General features: G+C 43.7%; 1 protein-coding gene across 5 annotated transcripts in view; it reads left to right on the top strand.

The window, feature by feature from the left end:
* Positions 1-16,554, top strand: part of ASAP2 (ArfGAP with SH3 domain, ankyrin repeat and PH domain 2) — a 199,553-nt gene that overhangs the window by 147,950 nt on the left and 35,049 nt on the right. For all 5 annotated transcript variants that reach the window (XM_055253844.2, XM_055253845.2, XM_055253843.2 and 2 more), the window contains 4 exons: positions 878-926; positions 1,010-1,176; positions 3,565-3,698; positions 13,177-13,271. In XM_055253844.2, the coding sequence (XP_055109819.1) occupies positions 878-926; positions 1,010-1,176; positions 3,565-3,698; positions 13,177-13,271 (445 nt within the window). The remainder of the gene's footprint in view (positions 1-877; positions 927-1,009; positions 1,177-3,564; positions 3,699-13,176; positions 13,272-16,554) is intronic.

Below are 16,554 nucleotides of genomic sequence, written 5' to 3'. Positions count from 1 at the left end.
CTTACCCAGATTTTACCAGTTTTCCCCCAAGTGTCCTTTTTCTGTTCCAGAATTCCATCCAGAACCCCATGTTACATTTAGTTGTGACTTTATCCTGGTCTCTTGCAGTCTGTATCGGTTCTGTAGTCTCACTTGTTTTTCATGATGCTTTCTTAAAGAGTATTGACCTGTTTTTTGGTCAGACTCACCTTAATTTGGATTTCTCTAGTGTTTTCTCATGAGTAGATTGAGGTTATATGTTTTTGGCAAGAGCAGCACGGACTGATGCTGCCACATCCCACACAGCCGCCTCTCTGCTGCACACACACAGAGGTCCACAGCCTGGCAAGACACTTGTAAAACGGTGCTGACGCCAGCAGTATGTGAGTAGGATTTTATATTCGACCATTATTTAACACACTCCTCTTGATTTAGCTACATTTCTAGTACTCGATTCTCAAAGCATATTATTCTTAGAATTTCTCATACTAATATTTTTCTAAGAAAGCCAGAAAACTTCTAAGATATTCTTTTTAAAAAAAGGTTTTTATTATTCAAAGGGCTTTAACAATTACTTTTTGGGGGCCAACTCTGTAGTGAGTTAAAATGAAGCTATTGAGAGGATAGTGATGGTTTTCATTGAATAGCTTCAGTTTTTAGAAGCGGCATCTTTTAAAACGTGAATGTGGGAAAGGGCAGGTTTATTTTGCATTACAATGCCACTGTTGGTGAAGGCAGACATTTGGAGGATATGAGGGAGTGCCTGATTTTATACAAATCAGTAATTTCCTAACAGAGAGCTAAGATTATTCCAGAGGCTAATTAGAAACTATTTTCTTTTGGAATTGTGTATGGATTGCTGTCTGGGCTCACAGTTGAAATTCCTCTTCTTATGCAGATGACAGAACTTACCACTTTCAAGCTGAAGATGAACAGGAATGTCAAATGTAAGTTACATGGTGGTGGGACTTTGGGCTGGACTTACCCGTTGTTTGTGAAATTTAACACAACGTCGCTCTTGTTTTTCTAGATGGATGTCTGTGCTGCAAAATAGCAAAGAAGAAGCTTTAAACAATGCATTTAAGGGGGATGACAATACTGGAGAAAATAACATCGTCCAAGAACTGACAAAGGAGATCATCTCAGAAGTGCAGAGGATGACGGGCAATGACGTTTGCTGTGACTGTGGGGCGCCAGGTGACCCAGGGACCCCACCCGACCCTGGGCTCAGGACATTTAAATCCCATTCTGATTCACAGAATCCATTCATTGATTTTCACTTTCATTTCAAACACGAAATTAAGTGCAGCTCAGCCTGAGTTCATCCCATTACACAAATGCTTAATGAACTGTGCAGACCGCGGCAGGGGAGAGGGGCGGGAAGACGTTTGCCTGCCAGGCCCCAGAGCAGGACTGAGTAAAGAGGGTTTGACAGAGCTGCAAAGATTGAAATGCATTTTGAGAAATGAAAACTGAAGGGTACAGTGAGGGTGAACTCAAGGTCATGTGGGCTGAGAGGCTGCATGTGGATGGGCTTCCTTGCTTGGAATCTGCTCTCTTCTCCCTTTATGCTACTTTGCAGAGCTTCTGAAGTAGCTTTAAGCTGCTGTCTGGCTCTGTGACCCTGGGAGAGCCACTTGCTTTGTTAAACATCGATTTTCCTGTCTGTAAAGCGAAGGGAGAGGTCCGTTTCAGCTGACGCCTTCTGTGAAATAAGATTTTATTTTTACATTTTGATAAAGCATATTAGGGGCTTTATAGTAGGATGTGATTTAAGGAATTTGCTTATTCTAATTGAGACAGAATGATGGGGAGTGGGGGTCAGGGACTACACAGGTGCATTTTCTGAACGTTTATAAAATGAAAAAAATGGAGGCTTGGCTAGAATGGTTAATCCCCTTTTCATTCCTCTAATTCTATGACAGTTTTTCTTAAAAAACCAAACACAACCAAAATAGAGTGGACAGTTGAGAATTACCTTTAGGTTCCCATGACCCTGAAGACTGTATTTGGCCTTGGATCCATTTAAAAAAAAATACCGATTGGGTGCAGTGACTCATACCTGTAATCCCAGCACTTTGGAAAACTGAGGCGGGCGGATCACTTGAGGTCAGGAGTTCGAGACCAGCCTGGCCAACATGGTGAAAACTCGTGTCTATTAAAAATAGAGCATGGTAGTGCGCACGTGTAGTCCCAGCTACTTAGGAGGCTGAGGCAGGAGAATCACTTGAATCCAGGAGGCAGAGGTTGCAGTGAGCTGAGATCACGCCATTGCACTCCAGCCTAGGCAACAGAATGAGACTGTATTTAAAAAAAAAAAAAAAAACGAAAATACCTTTTTGGCAGGAGATGAGGTAGGGAGTGATAAGTAGTGAATCGTGGTCTTTCTTGAGAAAGGGTAAAGACAGTCTACGATTTAGGTTTTTCATACGCTTTGATAAAGAACTCAAAGGTATGTACTCATTATTTTAAAATGCCAACACAATGTGGGTAATATAAAGATGATGTAGAGTCACCTAAATGGATGCTTGTACCTCCCCAAAGCACGTAGATACAGTGGAGTCGTCCTACACAAGTGCAGACACAGATGCCAAGAAGGTTTTCCAACGTGGGTAACATTTTTAATAACTTGAACATTTAAAAAATAACTTCATGATTTCCTGCTGACTAAAGTTGCGATATTTACCTGCCGTGAGTCTCTCAGGGCAAGAAACAATTCTGAAGAGAATTTTATTTATGGGTTGTGATGATGTACTCAAGGACATCTTATTTTTAATTTCCCATTTTTAGCAAATTCCACATTCACCTGTCAAGCATTTTGTCGGTCCATATCATGTGCTAAATGTGTGGTAGGGCATGTTAGTGAGTAGCCGAGCTGTGAGGGGAAAGCATGGATTTGAACTCAGATAGAGGCAGGGCCACAGTCTGCTCTGCACTCCCTGGCAACCTCGAGCCTGAGCATTGCAAAGCTGTCTCTGTCATATAGTGAGATAAAAATCCCTGACCTGGTCATCTCATGGGGCTCTTAGATTTGATACAAAAGTGCTGTGTGATTTCTGAATCTCTTAACAACACAAACTATTATTGCTACTACCAGCATGCTGAACATAGCATGTCATATGTACATAGTATGTTCGCTGTTATTATCAGCATCTATAGATGCATATGTTTTAAGCCTATTCCCCTTTTACTAGTAGACTTTGGCTGGTCTCATTGTTTTCCTCTTGCTCCATTCTGCTAGTGTGACCAAGTTGGTAATGGGCATGGTGTGTTTTCACCACCAGCCATTGAGGAACCCTTGGTCACTGGAGTGTGTCCTATTTATTTTTGCACACACAGCACCTGTCACATGAATTGAAGGATGGGGAGATGGAGAGAGAGGGAAGAAGAGGGAGAGTAGATGTGTGCATATGTGGGTATTGCGTGTAAATTGATGGTAATTATGGACAAAGTTTCCAGCTGTGTTAAGGGTCAGAAAATGCTCATGCTCAGAACTCCTTGTTCAGTAACTATGCAGGAACAAAGTTGTGACTCCTGACCCTCTTTTTTACTGGAAGCTCAAATCTGCCCTGTTCTCTTTGGCAGATCCTACATGGCTTTCCACCAACCTGGGCATCCTGACCTGCATCGAGTGTTCCGGAATCCACCGAGAGCTGGGGGTTCATTATTCCAGGATGCAGTCCCTGACCTTAGATGTACTGGGAACATCTGAGCTGCTGGTAATTTTTAAATCCTTGATTTCAGATTGGAAACAAATGAACTGTAAGCTAAATTTTACTTTTGGCATTCTAATCCATTTTGGTAAGCTAGTGGTTGTTGATATGTTGCCAGATGGGTTTGGATAATTAGAAACTCATTGATAATTCTTCATTTTTAGCTACTGTTGGTTGAGGGCACTTCTTGTTGAAAAACTTTATTCTTAAATGAATAAAGGGGAGTGAAACCAAAACAGGAGCATTGAGAGTGGTGTGAGATTCTACAGAAATGGAGTAAGATGGTGACATAGGCCAGCCCACCCCATCCATTAGACAGATGTGGAATCCAACGTCTAAAGACAGGAAAGTACTTATTTTCCCTCATCACCAGTGATTTCTGACAAGGCTGTGGTGACAACTTGCCTCAAGCCTCCGACTTTTCCCTACCCCAGATTGTCCCCCGTCGGGGGAGATATTGGTCTTCATTTTTACTGCCTTTGTTTCTTAAGTCTTTCATTCTTGGTTCAGTGATAACACTTAAACCATGTGATAGAGAGAGGAGGAGACTGAAGCATTTTCTGTGAAGTGGCTTTCAGAGTATCGAGACTGTAGTCCCACAAGGTCCATCAGACAGAGTGCTTGCTTCTGGCCACCTAATACATGAGCTTTCGTGACTGTCTTCCCTAGAAAGCAGTTCTTGAATTCTTTCCTGGGATAGCTGGGTGTTGACAGTAAACAGTAAGTAGATATTGATTGCCATTGATTTTAATGTTGAATTTAAAAGTTTACATGTAGGGAATTTAATGTCAAGTGCAATAGTCTTGACAGAAAATCAATAGTTGTGGACCATGTTCCTCTCAAGGGGCCATCAGTCTTATTGATGACTTCGAATCCAGTGTGTCTGAACTTCGAATGCATTTTGAACTCTCTTGTCTAAACCTTTCCAGTCTTTCTAGGAATTCCTTTATGGTCTCGGAAGACAGAGTTGGGAGAAACTACAGTGGATCCTGGCAGCCTAGTTAGTAACATCCTTAGTTACTTAAAGTTTAAAGCTAAGCTAGACTCACTTAAAATTTAAAACTAAGGAACTCCAAGCAATGCCTTCCTGGTTACATACAGCAATTATTGTTCATGTAATAATGCACATAACCTACATCTTAGAGAGGTGCACAGGTGTACATGTGGTATCTCTTGGATAACTGATAATGGCATAGATTGGAGATTGTCATGGTACATTTTCAAAGAAGCACAAAGTACTTTTCAGTAAACACTGGTGAACTATGGCAGTTGTTTCTTTTACTGATTTTCTTAAAACAATGGGAAGTGTTAAGTGATTTAAGATGAAGTAATAATTGTTTATTTTGTACTGTGTATTTTGCAGACCACTTTATATATATACTAGGCTCATTTGATCTCCAGTAACAACCTGATGACCTTGGTATATTATCCCCATTTTACAGAGGAGGAAACTGAGGCTTATGAAGTTTTAAAGGTGACAGATCTGGGGTGTGGGCCTCTTTAATCTGATTCCAGACGTCACACTTAACCTTTGAGGAGCCTGGGACACAAATTGGCATTTTAGTGGGTTGTCTTGCTAGATGATAAACATTTAAACATCTCTACTGTCCTTCCCTATCACCATCCCCAACAAATGTTTAACAGTCAACTCTGGAGAAAAAAGAACCCTGGTTTGCAACCTGCCTGTTCTCATGGTGTAAATACTCCCACAATGGCCAGTTTCAAGCTACCCATGTGAATTACTGAATGTGAAGTTGGAAAAAGATGTTCATTATATAGTACATTCACTATGCAAACACAGGGGATGTAAATAACTTCATGAACATGGACATTAGTAAAATGCAGTATAATTAGGAAGTGATGAGTTTTGAGTGTATACTTTAGTTATTAATATAACATAATTATGAGTTTATATAGCATAATTTTTAATACTAGCAGTGCTTAACAGTTGGCTTGCAAAATTCCCGAAATTTTAACAGTTGACTCTTATGAGCTGGTAGGAGCCTGACCCCACCATCTGTTATAATTTTTTAAATGTGTCGCAGAAAGTTCATGTTCTTCATGAGACTGAATTGCCTACTAAAGAAGAAAACGCCAAAGAAAGGTGAAAGGAATATGTTGTTCTGTCTTGATGAAACAATGAGGTGACTTCTAATGCCTGGTTAAATTCTCCATTTCTGTCTCCCAGAGCCTCCATCTGCATTCTTAGAGGAGTTTAAAGTTTGGTTGGCTGTCACCCACAATGAGAAATCAGCCAGTGCCTGCTTAATCAATGTCTGCAGATATTTTCAAAATCTAATTGCTGCCAGAGTTTTAAACTCTCTCTTACCCAAGCCTTTTTTCCTCAGTGGTTATCAGGAAAAGGAGAGAGAGCGATGAATTGTGTAGGATTTACTCCCTTCAACCCTGCTTGCCTTGTGCTCTGGCTGGTCCTCTGTGGTTCACAGGAGGTGGACATCTCCCCATGGCTCCCCCGATCCATTTGTTGTGTGCTAAGAGTGTGGTCATGATGTCGTGGCTCTAAATCTTATTCCTTAGCCCTTCAGTTAAGCAGTACGTAGGGTGTCAGGTGTTAGTATTCATTGGCAAAGCTTGGAAATTTCAAGGCTTCTTTCTTTCCTTTGTTTCTTTCCTTTTCCTTTTCCTTTTCTTTTCTTTTTTTGACAGGGTCTCACTCCATGACCTAGGCTGGAGTCCAGTAATGCAATCTTAGCTCACTGCAACCTCTGCCTCCTGGGTTCAAGCAATCCTCCCACCTCAGCCTCCTCAGTAGCTGAGACTACAGGCAAGTGTTACCACGCCTGGCTAATTTTTGTATTTTTGGTAGAGATGGGCTTTCGCCATGTCCAGGCTAGTCTCGAACTCCTAGGCTCAAGCAATCCTCCTGCCTTGGCCTCCCAAAACGCTGGGATTACAGGTGTGAGCCACTGCGCTTGGCCTCAAGCCTTTTAAAAGTACCCAGATTGTTTGTTTTATTTTGCTTAGACAATCAGGTACTGGGATGAAGGATTTCCTGAAGTCTTTTTACCTCTTTATCTCTTTCTCTGTGTGTGTATATTTAGAATTATGTCTGACACAACGTTAAGAACCATTAAGTATTAGCTATCATTGTTACCGCCTTTAACAAAATCCTTTCAGAAAATGGTCCCCATGTGCTAACATGTGAACCCCCAGGGAGGCTATGCATGGTCTCTGCTGGTTGTCTGTTCTTACCAACCTTTTCAATTCAGAGTTGCATGGCATGCAGGGCCTCGGCTGACTTGCTTATTGAAGTATGTTTTCTTGTGTAGCGAGTGTTCATTAGGCCCCTTGGTGCCTTATGAAAGGAGAGTGGTGGGTGCAGCCTGGACAGGTTGTCTCACAGGAGTAGCATCTCTCCTTTTTTGGGTAAATAGAACAGCCTCTGTTTCAGGGTGACATGCTGTGACAGCAAAGGATTTTATTTTTTTAATTAATTAATTTTTTATTGTATGTATTTATGGTGTACAACATGATGTTTTAGTATATCGTAAACATTATGTGTGACTAAATCAAGCTAGTTAACACATCTGTCACCTTACATGCTTATGTTTTGTGGTGAGAACACTTAAAATCTACTCTCTTGAGCCTGGTGTGGTGGCTGGTGCCTGTAATCCCAGTAATTTGGGAGGCTGAGGTGAGAAGATTGCTTGAGTCCGGGAGTTCGAGACCAGCCTGACCAACATAGGGAGACCTCCATCTCTACAAATAATTTTTTAAAACTAGCTGGGAGTGGTGGCAAGCACCTGTGGTCCCAGCTACTTGGGAGACTGAGGCAGGAGGATCACCTGAGCACCCAGGAAGTTGAGGCTACAGTGAACTGTGATCTTGCCACTGCACTCCAGCCTGGGCAACAGAGTGAGACTGTCTCAAAACAAAATTTTTAAGTATACGGTACATTATTATTAACTAGAGTCACTGTGTTGTACACTAGATCCCTAGACTTTATTCATCCTAACTGAAATTTTGCATGCTTTGACCAACATGCCCACCCCCCAACCCCTGGTAACCGTAGTTCTACTCTCTACTTCTATGAGTTCAACTTTTTTAGATTTTGCATATAAATGAGATCTTGCAGGATTTGTTTCTTTGCCTGGCTTATTTCACTTAGTATAATGTCCTTCAGGTTCCTCCATGTTGTCACAAATGACAGAATGTCCTTCTTTTTTTCAGGTTGAATAGTATTCCATTATGTATATATACCACATTTTTAAAATCCATTCATCCATTGGTGGCATTTGGGTTGGTTCCCTATCTCGACTATTGTGAATAGTGCTGCAATAAACAAGATGGTGAAGACATGTCTTCACCAAACTGATTTCAGATCTTTTGGGTAAATACCCAGAAGTGGGTTATATGGTGGTTCTAGTTTTTCGAGGAACCTCCATACCATTTTCTGTAATGGTTGTATTATAATAATTTACATTCCCACCGGATGTGCAAGGCTTCCCTTTTCTCCACATCCTTGCCAACACTCATTATCTTTTGTCTTTTTGATAAAAGCCATTCTAACAGGTGTGAGATGATTGTGGTTTTAATTTGCATTTCCCTGATGATTTGTATGATTAATGATGTGTACTTTTTCATACATATACCTGTTGGTCATTTGTAGGTCTTCTCTTTCTCTTTTTTTTGACAGGTTCTTGCTCTGTAGCCCAGGCGGGAGTGCAATGGTGCCATCTCGGTTCACTGCAGCCTCTACCTCCCAGTCTCATGCGATCCTCCTGGGTAGCTGGGACTATAGGCATGTGCCACCATGCCCAGCTAACTTTTTTTTATTTTTCCATAGAGACAGGGTCTCACTATATTGGCCAGGCTAATCTGGAATTCCTGGGCTTAAGTGGTCTTCCGGCCTCGGCTTCCCAAAGTGCTGGGATTATAGGCATGAACCGCGTGCAGCCTAGCATTACTTCTTTTCCAATGGAATGGAAATTGCATAATTGAAGTATTAATTAGTTCTGGGGAATCATGTCATCTTAACTACTTTAGCACACACCAGCTTAGTATCTTTAGATTCTAAAGCAAACCTACTTTGGGAAAAACTTTCTGGTAAACACAGATTTTAAAAAGGTAAGTTTCCTTCTTAATGTAGAAGATCATGATTTCAGCTTTGATTTTTCAGGTCATATGAAAAATAGTATCATTGGTACTAGGGTACTGCTATCATGATCAACTTCACTATCATACATGAAGTTAATAAAGGAATTATTGATATTCTGAAATTGAATTTGAGTCAGTCATTTAAAAATCTTACGAGACCAGACGCAGTCGTTCACACCTATAGAGGCAGGCAGATCACTTGAGCCCATGAGTTCAAGACCAACCTGGGCCACATGGCGAAATCCCATATCTACAAAAAAAAAAAAAAAAACCCAGAATTAGCTGAGTGTGGTGGTACATGCCTGTGGTCCTAGCTATTAGGGAGGCTGAGGTGGGGAATCACCTGAGCCCAGGAGGTTGGCTATAGTGAACTGAGATTGTGCCACCGCTCTCCAGCCTGGGTGACAGAGTAAGACCCTGTCTCAAAATAAAACAAAAAAACATCAAATTAAAAAACAGGCATCAAGAACCTTACCAAATATTTACTGACTCAGGTTTCTGTTTCTTGACTTTCTTCTATTTCTGTTCTCATACGGTTGTTAATAATGTGTCAAATGTTAAAGCAGGTCAACACACGGTCTGATCTGAAAGAGAGCATGTGGAGAGGAAAGCTCCTCAAAGACCAAGAACTCACGACTTACAACTGTTGTTATAAGTTCCCCTAGGACTGAAATGTGCCACCCAGATACTAAAAGCAATTGCTCAGGGCAACAAGAAATTGACTATCAATGGTCATTTACGGAGGAACTGTTAATGCTCCAGGTATTGTTGTAGGTGTTCTCTGTACACTGTATCATCTAACCTAAATGGAGAGCTCCATTTTTAAAAAAAGACCAGAGACGTTAAGAAACTTACCCAGTGCAGTATTTACATTCCAACTATCAGACTCCAGAGCCTGTGTTTTAGCCTCTTTTTTTAAAGCCAAGATTCTGAACATTTTTTTAACCACAAAGTCTATCAGAAAAAATTGAGCACCAAAGCATATACTTACTTACATATGATGTACCTACACTTACTAAGAAATATATACTTTGTAAACTGCATCAAAAATAGAACTTTTAAAGGGTCAGGTAAAGACACATATGTAAACTTTTTCCCTGCACACCAGAGTGTCCTTTTGTGCTCTTTGCTTTGGAGGCAGCAGTTTGGTCAAGCCCCTTCCCTTGTCTGGGCCTTTACCGTCTGTACTTTACAGCTGGACTGCACTCTCCAGGCCCTCCCCCTTCGGGGATCCGAGGGGCCCAGTTAACATCAGGGAGGAGCTGACCTTGGGGTCTCCTGAGCTCAGCGGTCAGGGAAGTCTGGTTTCTCTCACTTCCCTGTTCTCTCCTGGGGTGAGTCAGAGAAGAATGTCACAGCAATTGTTGTCCTTCCCTATGGAGACATGAAAACAGGACAGGAGGTTTCCCTGCCCCACCCCAAACTCTCAAAACAATGTCCAAATAAAACCTAAAGCCTCATTTTGGCTCAGTGGGCCCTGCTCAGGTAGGTGCTAAGGATGTACTGGTGGCGTGTGTTTCTGTGTCCCTGTCCTGAGCGTTGCCATCAGGGAGGGAGACGCCCACAAACAGACGACACTCCCGCATGGTGAGTGCCAAGGAAAGGGGCCTCCTGGCCAAGGGACTGCTCTGCTCATCTGGGCCTGGTGCCGCTGTCCTCATAGTGCTCAAGATGAACTTCTTTTCCAGGGAATCTTATTAACTCATCACTGCCTTGTTCGAGTAAGCTGCCGTAGAGCAGGAAGGTGCTTCATGCCTCACGCCCAGCACAGACGAGGGGCTCAGAGTGTGCTCCTGAGGCCACAGGAAGGGCGAGGGACTGGGCTGAGCTGCCCTGGGTGATACAGAACTTAAAACACTCCCTCCACTCTTCCATCCAGTCTGGCTCAATTTGTGCCTCAGTGCAGCCCACAAATTCCTTCTGGGTGCCAGTGAGAAGCAGGAGATGCCAGGGCTCAGGTCGACTCCCACCTTCCTGCCCCCTTGGCTTCTGCCCGCCTGTCCTGCTGGCTCCTACAGCCTCCATTTGCAAATGCTTTGCTTTTGTTGATGAGTCCGGAGGGGTTCTCTGTGGGCTGAAACGTAAACTGGAACTTGGCAGAACTGCAAGGTAGCACGTTTCTCTAGCATTGGATGAGTGTGACACATGGATGCGGTAGCTCCCTGGACCAGCTGTCTCTCAGTTAACCAGCCAAGTCCAAGCAGAAGGGAAGCAGCTCTTCAATTCCTGGGGAATTCTCCTCCTCCCATCTCCCCACCCCCATCTGCTTAACACGAACTAGGAGGCGTCAGGATGGTTGGCCCCTGGCTCACAGAGGGGGCCACAGTGATTTCTGTCACTCAACTTGGGAAAACCATTGTGCTCACCTGGAGACAGTGTCCTCCTTGGATTATATGATGCTTGGCTATAAACCAGGGGCTCTGACATTGGGGTTCAGTCCTGGATCTGACACCAGCTGCCTGAGAAACCCTTCAGAGGGCATTAGCTTCCTGGTGCATAGGTACCAGTCACCTTAAGTGGTGTGCCACCTGACCATTCTGTTGTCCCTGGGAAAATTGCAACACAGCCCCTAGGCTTTTGCCTCCTAACCGATGGCTTGAGGTCGCAGAGACAGGACTGAGCAAGGAGGTGGAGTTGGTTAATGTTTTATGCTTTGGGCTGCCTAGAAAAAGCTTTCTCCACTTCTCAAGGGCCGAGTTGAATTAGGAAAGCTCATCATCCAACTATGAGGCTACCCCACATAATTCTTCTGTTTTTAAAAAATTGCGTCTGCATCCTCCACTAGCCCATTTCACTGTTTGATGTTATTTGCCGCCAGGAAGTTCCAGTGTATCTAACCCAGACCTCTTGGGCTGCTCCTTCAGTCAGTTCCCCCCAAGAGATAGGACCGATTTCAGGCTGCGGCAGCCTCTCCCAAAGCATCTCTGTTAACTCCTTTGCCTGCATAATTTTTATTATTTTTATTTTATTTTATTTTATTTTATTTTTGTAGAGACGGAGTCTCGCTCTGTCGCCCAGGCTGGAGTCCAGTGGTGTGATCTCGGCTCACTGCAACCTCCGCCTCCTGGATTCAAGCAATTCTCCTGTCTCAGCCTCCCGAGTGGCTGGGACTACAGGTGCACGCAGCCATGCCTGGCTAATTTCTTTTGTATTTTAGTAGAGATGGGGTTTCACCATGTTGCTCAGGCTAGTCTGGAACTCTTGAGCTCAGGCAATCCACCCACCTCAGCCTCCCAAAGTGGTAGGAATACAGGTGTGAGCCACTGTGCCTGGCCTGCCTGCATAATCAATAGAAAGCAGAAATATCACAAGCGTCACTGACTCCCCAGCAGAACATGGAAATGAAAATATATTTTCTCAAAGCACTGAGCTTGGTGCTCTCTGTTAGTATTGTTTCATTAAACGTTTAAGAATCTGACCTGGCCAGGCGCAGTGGCTCATGCCTGTAATCCCAGCCCTTTGGGAGGCTGAGGTGGCCCGATTGCGTGAGCCCAGGAGTTCAAGACCAGCCTGGGCAACATGGTGAAACCCCATCTCTACAAAGAATACAAAAATCAGCTGGGTGTGGTGGCGTGTGCCTATAGTCCTAGCTGCTTGGGAACCTGAGGTAGGAGGGTCACCTGAGCCTGGGGAGGTCAAGGTTGCATTAAGCCATGATCATGCCACTGCACTTCGGCCTGGGCAACAGAGCGAGACACTGTCTCAAAAAAAAGAATGTGTTAATTTAATTTTTAACACGTCAGAAGATTGATTGGCAAGTAAAGACCTTACATCTGGAGCTAATACATTTACATTTTTAGTGTTTCAGTTTACTGTTTTCACCTAAATTTTATCAACCCAGAAGTATAGGTATCATCCCATTTTACTGATGAAAACTCTGCCGCTCAGGGAAACTGACTTGCCTGTGGTCACACAGACGGTAATGGAGCTGTGAATTGAACCTGAGTCTTGGCTTTCCTGGCTCATTGCCACTTTACTCTACCAGAACTACCTCATAGGTGGCATAAGTAAAGGTTGTTTGAGGATGTGAAATAGATTCACTTTGGTTGAGGCACAGGTCTTTGGGAGGAGTGGGTAAGGATGGAAATTCACATTGGACCAAGTTACTGGTTCTCCCTGTCTATCTGTACTCTATCCAGGGCGCGTTTTATGACAATGCGTCTCTGTAATCAGCATGCCGCTTCTTATCTTTAATTTTATGGGTACCTTTGGGCTTTGGGTTTTGTCCATCTTCATTAAAGGCAAACCACTTTATTGCTCTATTTCTTAGTGGCCATTAAATAAATCATCAGATGGGGATGGGTAATGTGTAGCAGTAGAATGTATTAATAATTGAGTATCCTGAATTAGACTTTCATTTTCGCAGCTCGCCAAGAATATTGGGAATGCAGGCTTTAATGAGATCATGGAATGTTGCTTACCAGCTGAGGACTCTGTCAAACCCAACCCAGGCAGCGACATGTAAGTATGGGACTGGCTATTCTCATTTGCTGAGTAGAGGTTTGCCTTTGCCCGAGCCCCGGGAGGCAGAGGAATAAGAAGTTTTGGGTGCATCCATCATTGCTTCTTTAGGGAATAAATCAGCCTATGTTGGGTTTTCTTAGTCACTTTAACCTTTTGGGTGACCAAATAGAAATTTTTTTAGGAAGAAGCCAAAAGCAGGCAGGTTTCGCAGATGCTGTGCGTGTGTGCAGGGGGTGTGTAGAGAGCCTCACTCGCCACTGGTGGGTGGAACACACTGGACTTTTCACCTGTGCTGTTTGTTCCATTGAGTCACTTCCCCATCTTGGTCTCTCTGCATAATCCTGAGCCACCGAGATGGCTGGTTGTGGTAGATATGTGATTATGTAGCGTCCTTCTTGCCAACATCCTTGCATGCTTGCAAATGTGGAATGTGTTACTTCCTTCAAAAAATGTTTGTCTTTGTGTTATTGTTGATACAAAACTTGATAGAGAAGCTTTTTTTTTTTGGAGATGGAGTTTCACTCTTGTTACCCAAGCTGGAGTGCAGTGGTGCAATCTCGGCTCACTGCAACCTCCGCCTCCCAGGTTCAAGTGATTCTCCTGTCTCAGCCTCCCAAGTAGCTGGGATTACAGGCACATGCCACCACGCCTGGCTAATTTTTATATTTTTAGTAGAGACAGAGTTTCACTATGTTGGCCAGGCTGGACTCGAACTCCTGACCTCAGGTGATCCACTCGCCGCAGCCTCCCAAAGTGCTGGGATTACAGGCGAGGCACCGTGCCTGGCCAGTGGAGAAGCTTTTGTGTCTCCTGGTGCAGAGCTGACAACAGGGAATGTTCTTGCCCATCTTATCAGAGTGTCAGTGGCCATGTCACACTAGTCTTCAAGAACAGGTGGACAGGGAGACCAATGGGTTTGGGCAGTGGGTGTCCTGCTCGCCTTAGACTTCAGTTCTGTTTAGTATTACGGCTCTTATGTCTACAGGGGGACATGGGTGGTTTACCTGTTTTGTTGTGATGCAAAGTGAAACAGACAGAAGGAAGGAGAGATGCTACTGGGTCAGTTAACAGAGCACCTGCATTTGAGTGGTGAGGCTAGGTCAGTGTGTCCTGGCAGGACAGAGAAAAATGAAAAATATGTGATAAGAAAAAGTATTTAAAAATTCATTTACAGAAACAGCATTTTCTGTGGAATAAGCCTGAAATAGAATTAATGACACGAGTCTTCCCAAAGGACAGTGAGCAACAGAGAACAATGTCTTTAAGGGTGGTTTCCCAAATAGGTGGTAGTGTACGGACCCTTTGTAAAGGCAGAGAATTAAAATTTTTTTTTCCCCCTTCAAGATGGAGTCTCGCCCTCTTGCCCAGGCTGGAGTGCAATGATGTGATCTCGGCTTACTGCAGCCTTCGCCTCCTGGGTTCAAGCGATTCTCCTGCCTCAGCCTCCTGAGTAGCTGGGACAGGCGCATGCCACCACACCCAGCTAATTTTTTGTATCTTTAGTAGAGACGGGGTTTGACCATGTTGGTCAGGCTGGTCTCGAACTCCTGACCTCGTGATCTGCTCGTCTCGGCCTCCCAAAGTGCTGGGATTACAGGCGTGAGCCACTGTACCTGGCCTAGATTTTTTTTAACCATTTTGTGTGGCGTGTCTTTGAGAAACGGAGATTGCAGGACCTGTATTCTTTTTGCGTTTTGCTGATGTAACTTGATACAGTGAAAGAGCCGGAACATTGCAAGGGAGTGAACAGGGACCATGTCCATTACAGACCTTCAGGTATCAGGTATCTCAGGTGAGCGATTTGGCTGTTGTTGGATTAAAGTCAGTTTATGTTTGAATCCTGTAACAAGTGTTTGTGGTGTAGCATTTCCTTGAGAATCGGATAACGTGGTTTTAGATACCAGGCATGAGGCTGACAATGTGATCATCCTCTGTTCATGAGGATCTAAGTTTCAAATCTGTATGTTTACCCAAACCTAGAAAGGCAGTAGGGACATAGATATCCCAGTCCTTATCTGAGCCATGGGACACAGGCAGATTATTTAACTTCTCTGAGCCTAAGCTCTGTAATATAAAAAGGGAGATAACGTTCCCCCTCACAGAGGCATTGGGGGCATGAGCGGGATGATGGGGTCAGACGTGGCGCTTAGTTTTAGTGCCTAGTTAGCATTAGCTGCTCTGCTCGCTCTTCTTCCTGTGGGTGACAGAGGTCACATCTGTACCCTGCATTGATTCCATACACCCTGAAAATAAGGGTCCTCTCCAGTTAAGTTTCAATGGAGAGTTACTCGAGGTGAAGGAGCTCTTCCTGGGCAAGCCTGATGGTCCCACTTGGTGAAGGAAACATCGTGAATCCAGCATGGCGAGGTCAGCTCCTGCTCTGCGGTTGACACCTGCTCTTTTCAGCTGCTTCATCTCGCACTGACGGTACCAGCGTCATATTGGTCAGTTCTGAACAAAGTGTGTGTCATTTCTTCTAAGCACCAGGGATACCTTATAAAAGCAGGGCATTTGGTTGTTCTGGGGATAGGCAATTCTAAAAAATGAACACTGTCAACGTGGAACCCTTTAGTATGAATGTTCTGTCTGCACTGTAGCCCTCCTCCAGCCTTGGCACTGTTGAAAAGGAAATTTAAATCCCCCAACCCCGGGCTTTTTTCAAAATGAAGGCGGATGACCCGTGTAATGGCGAAACATCAGCTACTTCCATTCCTCCTCAACTGAAATTACTTTCTTGGCTCTGTGCTCCTATAGCATTTGGCTCTATTTTAAAACATTTCATCCCACTTCGTAGTATACTCAGGCATTTACATATATTTTTCTGATGAATTACTTCTTACTCATTTTGGTTTTTCCTACCATGATATGTTGCTTATGGTGAACCAGTGAATATTTAATGAATCAACAAGTCAAACAAGTACTCCCAGCTCTGTGCCTGCTTAAATAAGCTAATATTTTACTTCCAGATGAAAAGGAATACACTGCTTCTAGCTTTATCTCAGAACAGCACACCATCTGCAGATAAATCTGTTGAAGGGGAAACCAAGGACACCCTCTAGTGGCCTGTGAATCCCAAGATGGATCTTGGGGGTGTCAGGAACGTGTAACTGGGGGAGGTGGAGCAGCAAGCTAGGCTTGTATTTGCTCACAGGAGCCAGAACTGTTTCTCCCTGTGACTTGGGACCATTATACATACCTTGTCCTTGAGAAGTATAAGGAAAGCCCCTCCTTGGAACACCAAATGTGTCATTATGTTAATTGTTTTTCTGCAAAAGCCTGT

This window comes from Symphalangus syndactylus, chromosome 18 (genome assembly GCF_028878055.3).
Source record: "Symphalangus syndactylus isolate Jambi chromosome 18, NHGRI_mSymSyn1-v2.1_pri, whole genome shotgun sequence".
Taxonomy (NCBI): domain Eukaryota; kingdom Metazoa; phylum Chordata; class Mammalia; order Primates; family Hylobatidae; genus Symphalangus; species Symphalangus syndactylus.
The sequence above is the reverse complement of the archived record's forward strand: the minus strand, read 5'-3'. Positions and strand labels throughout refer to the sequence as shown.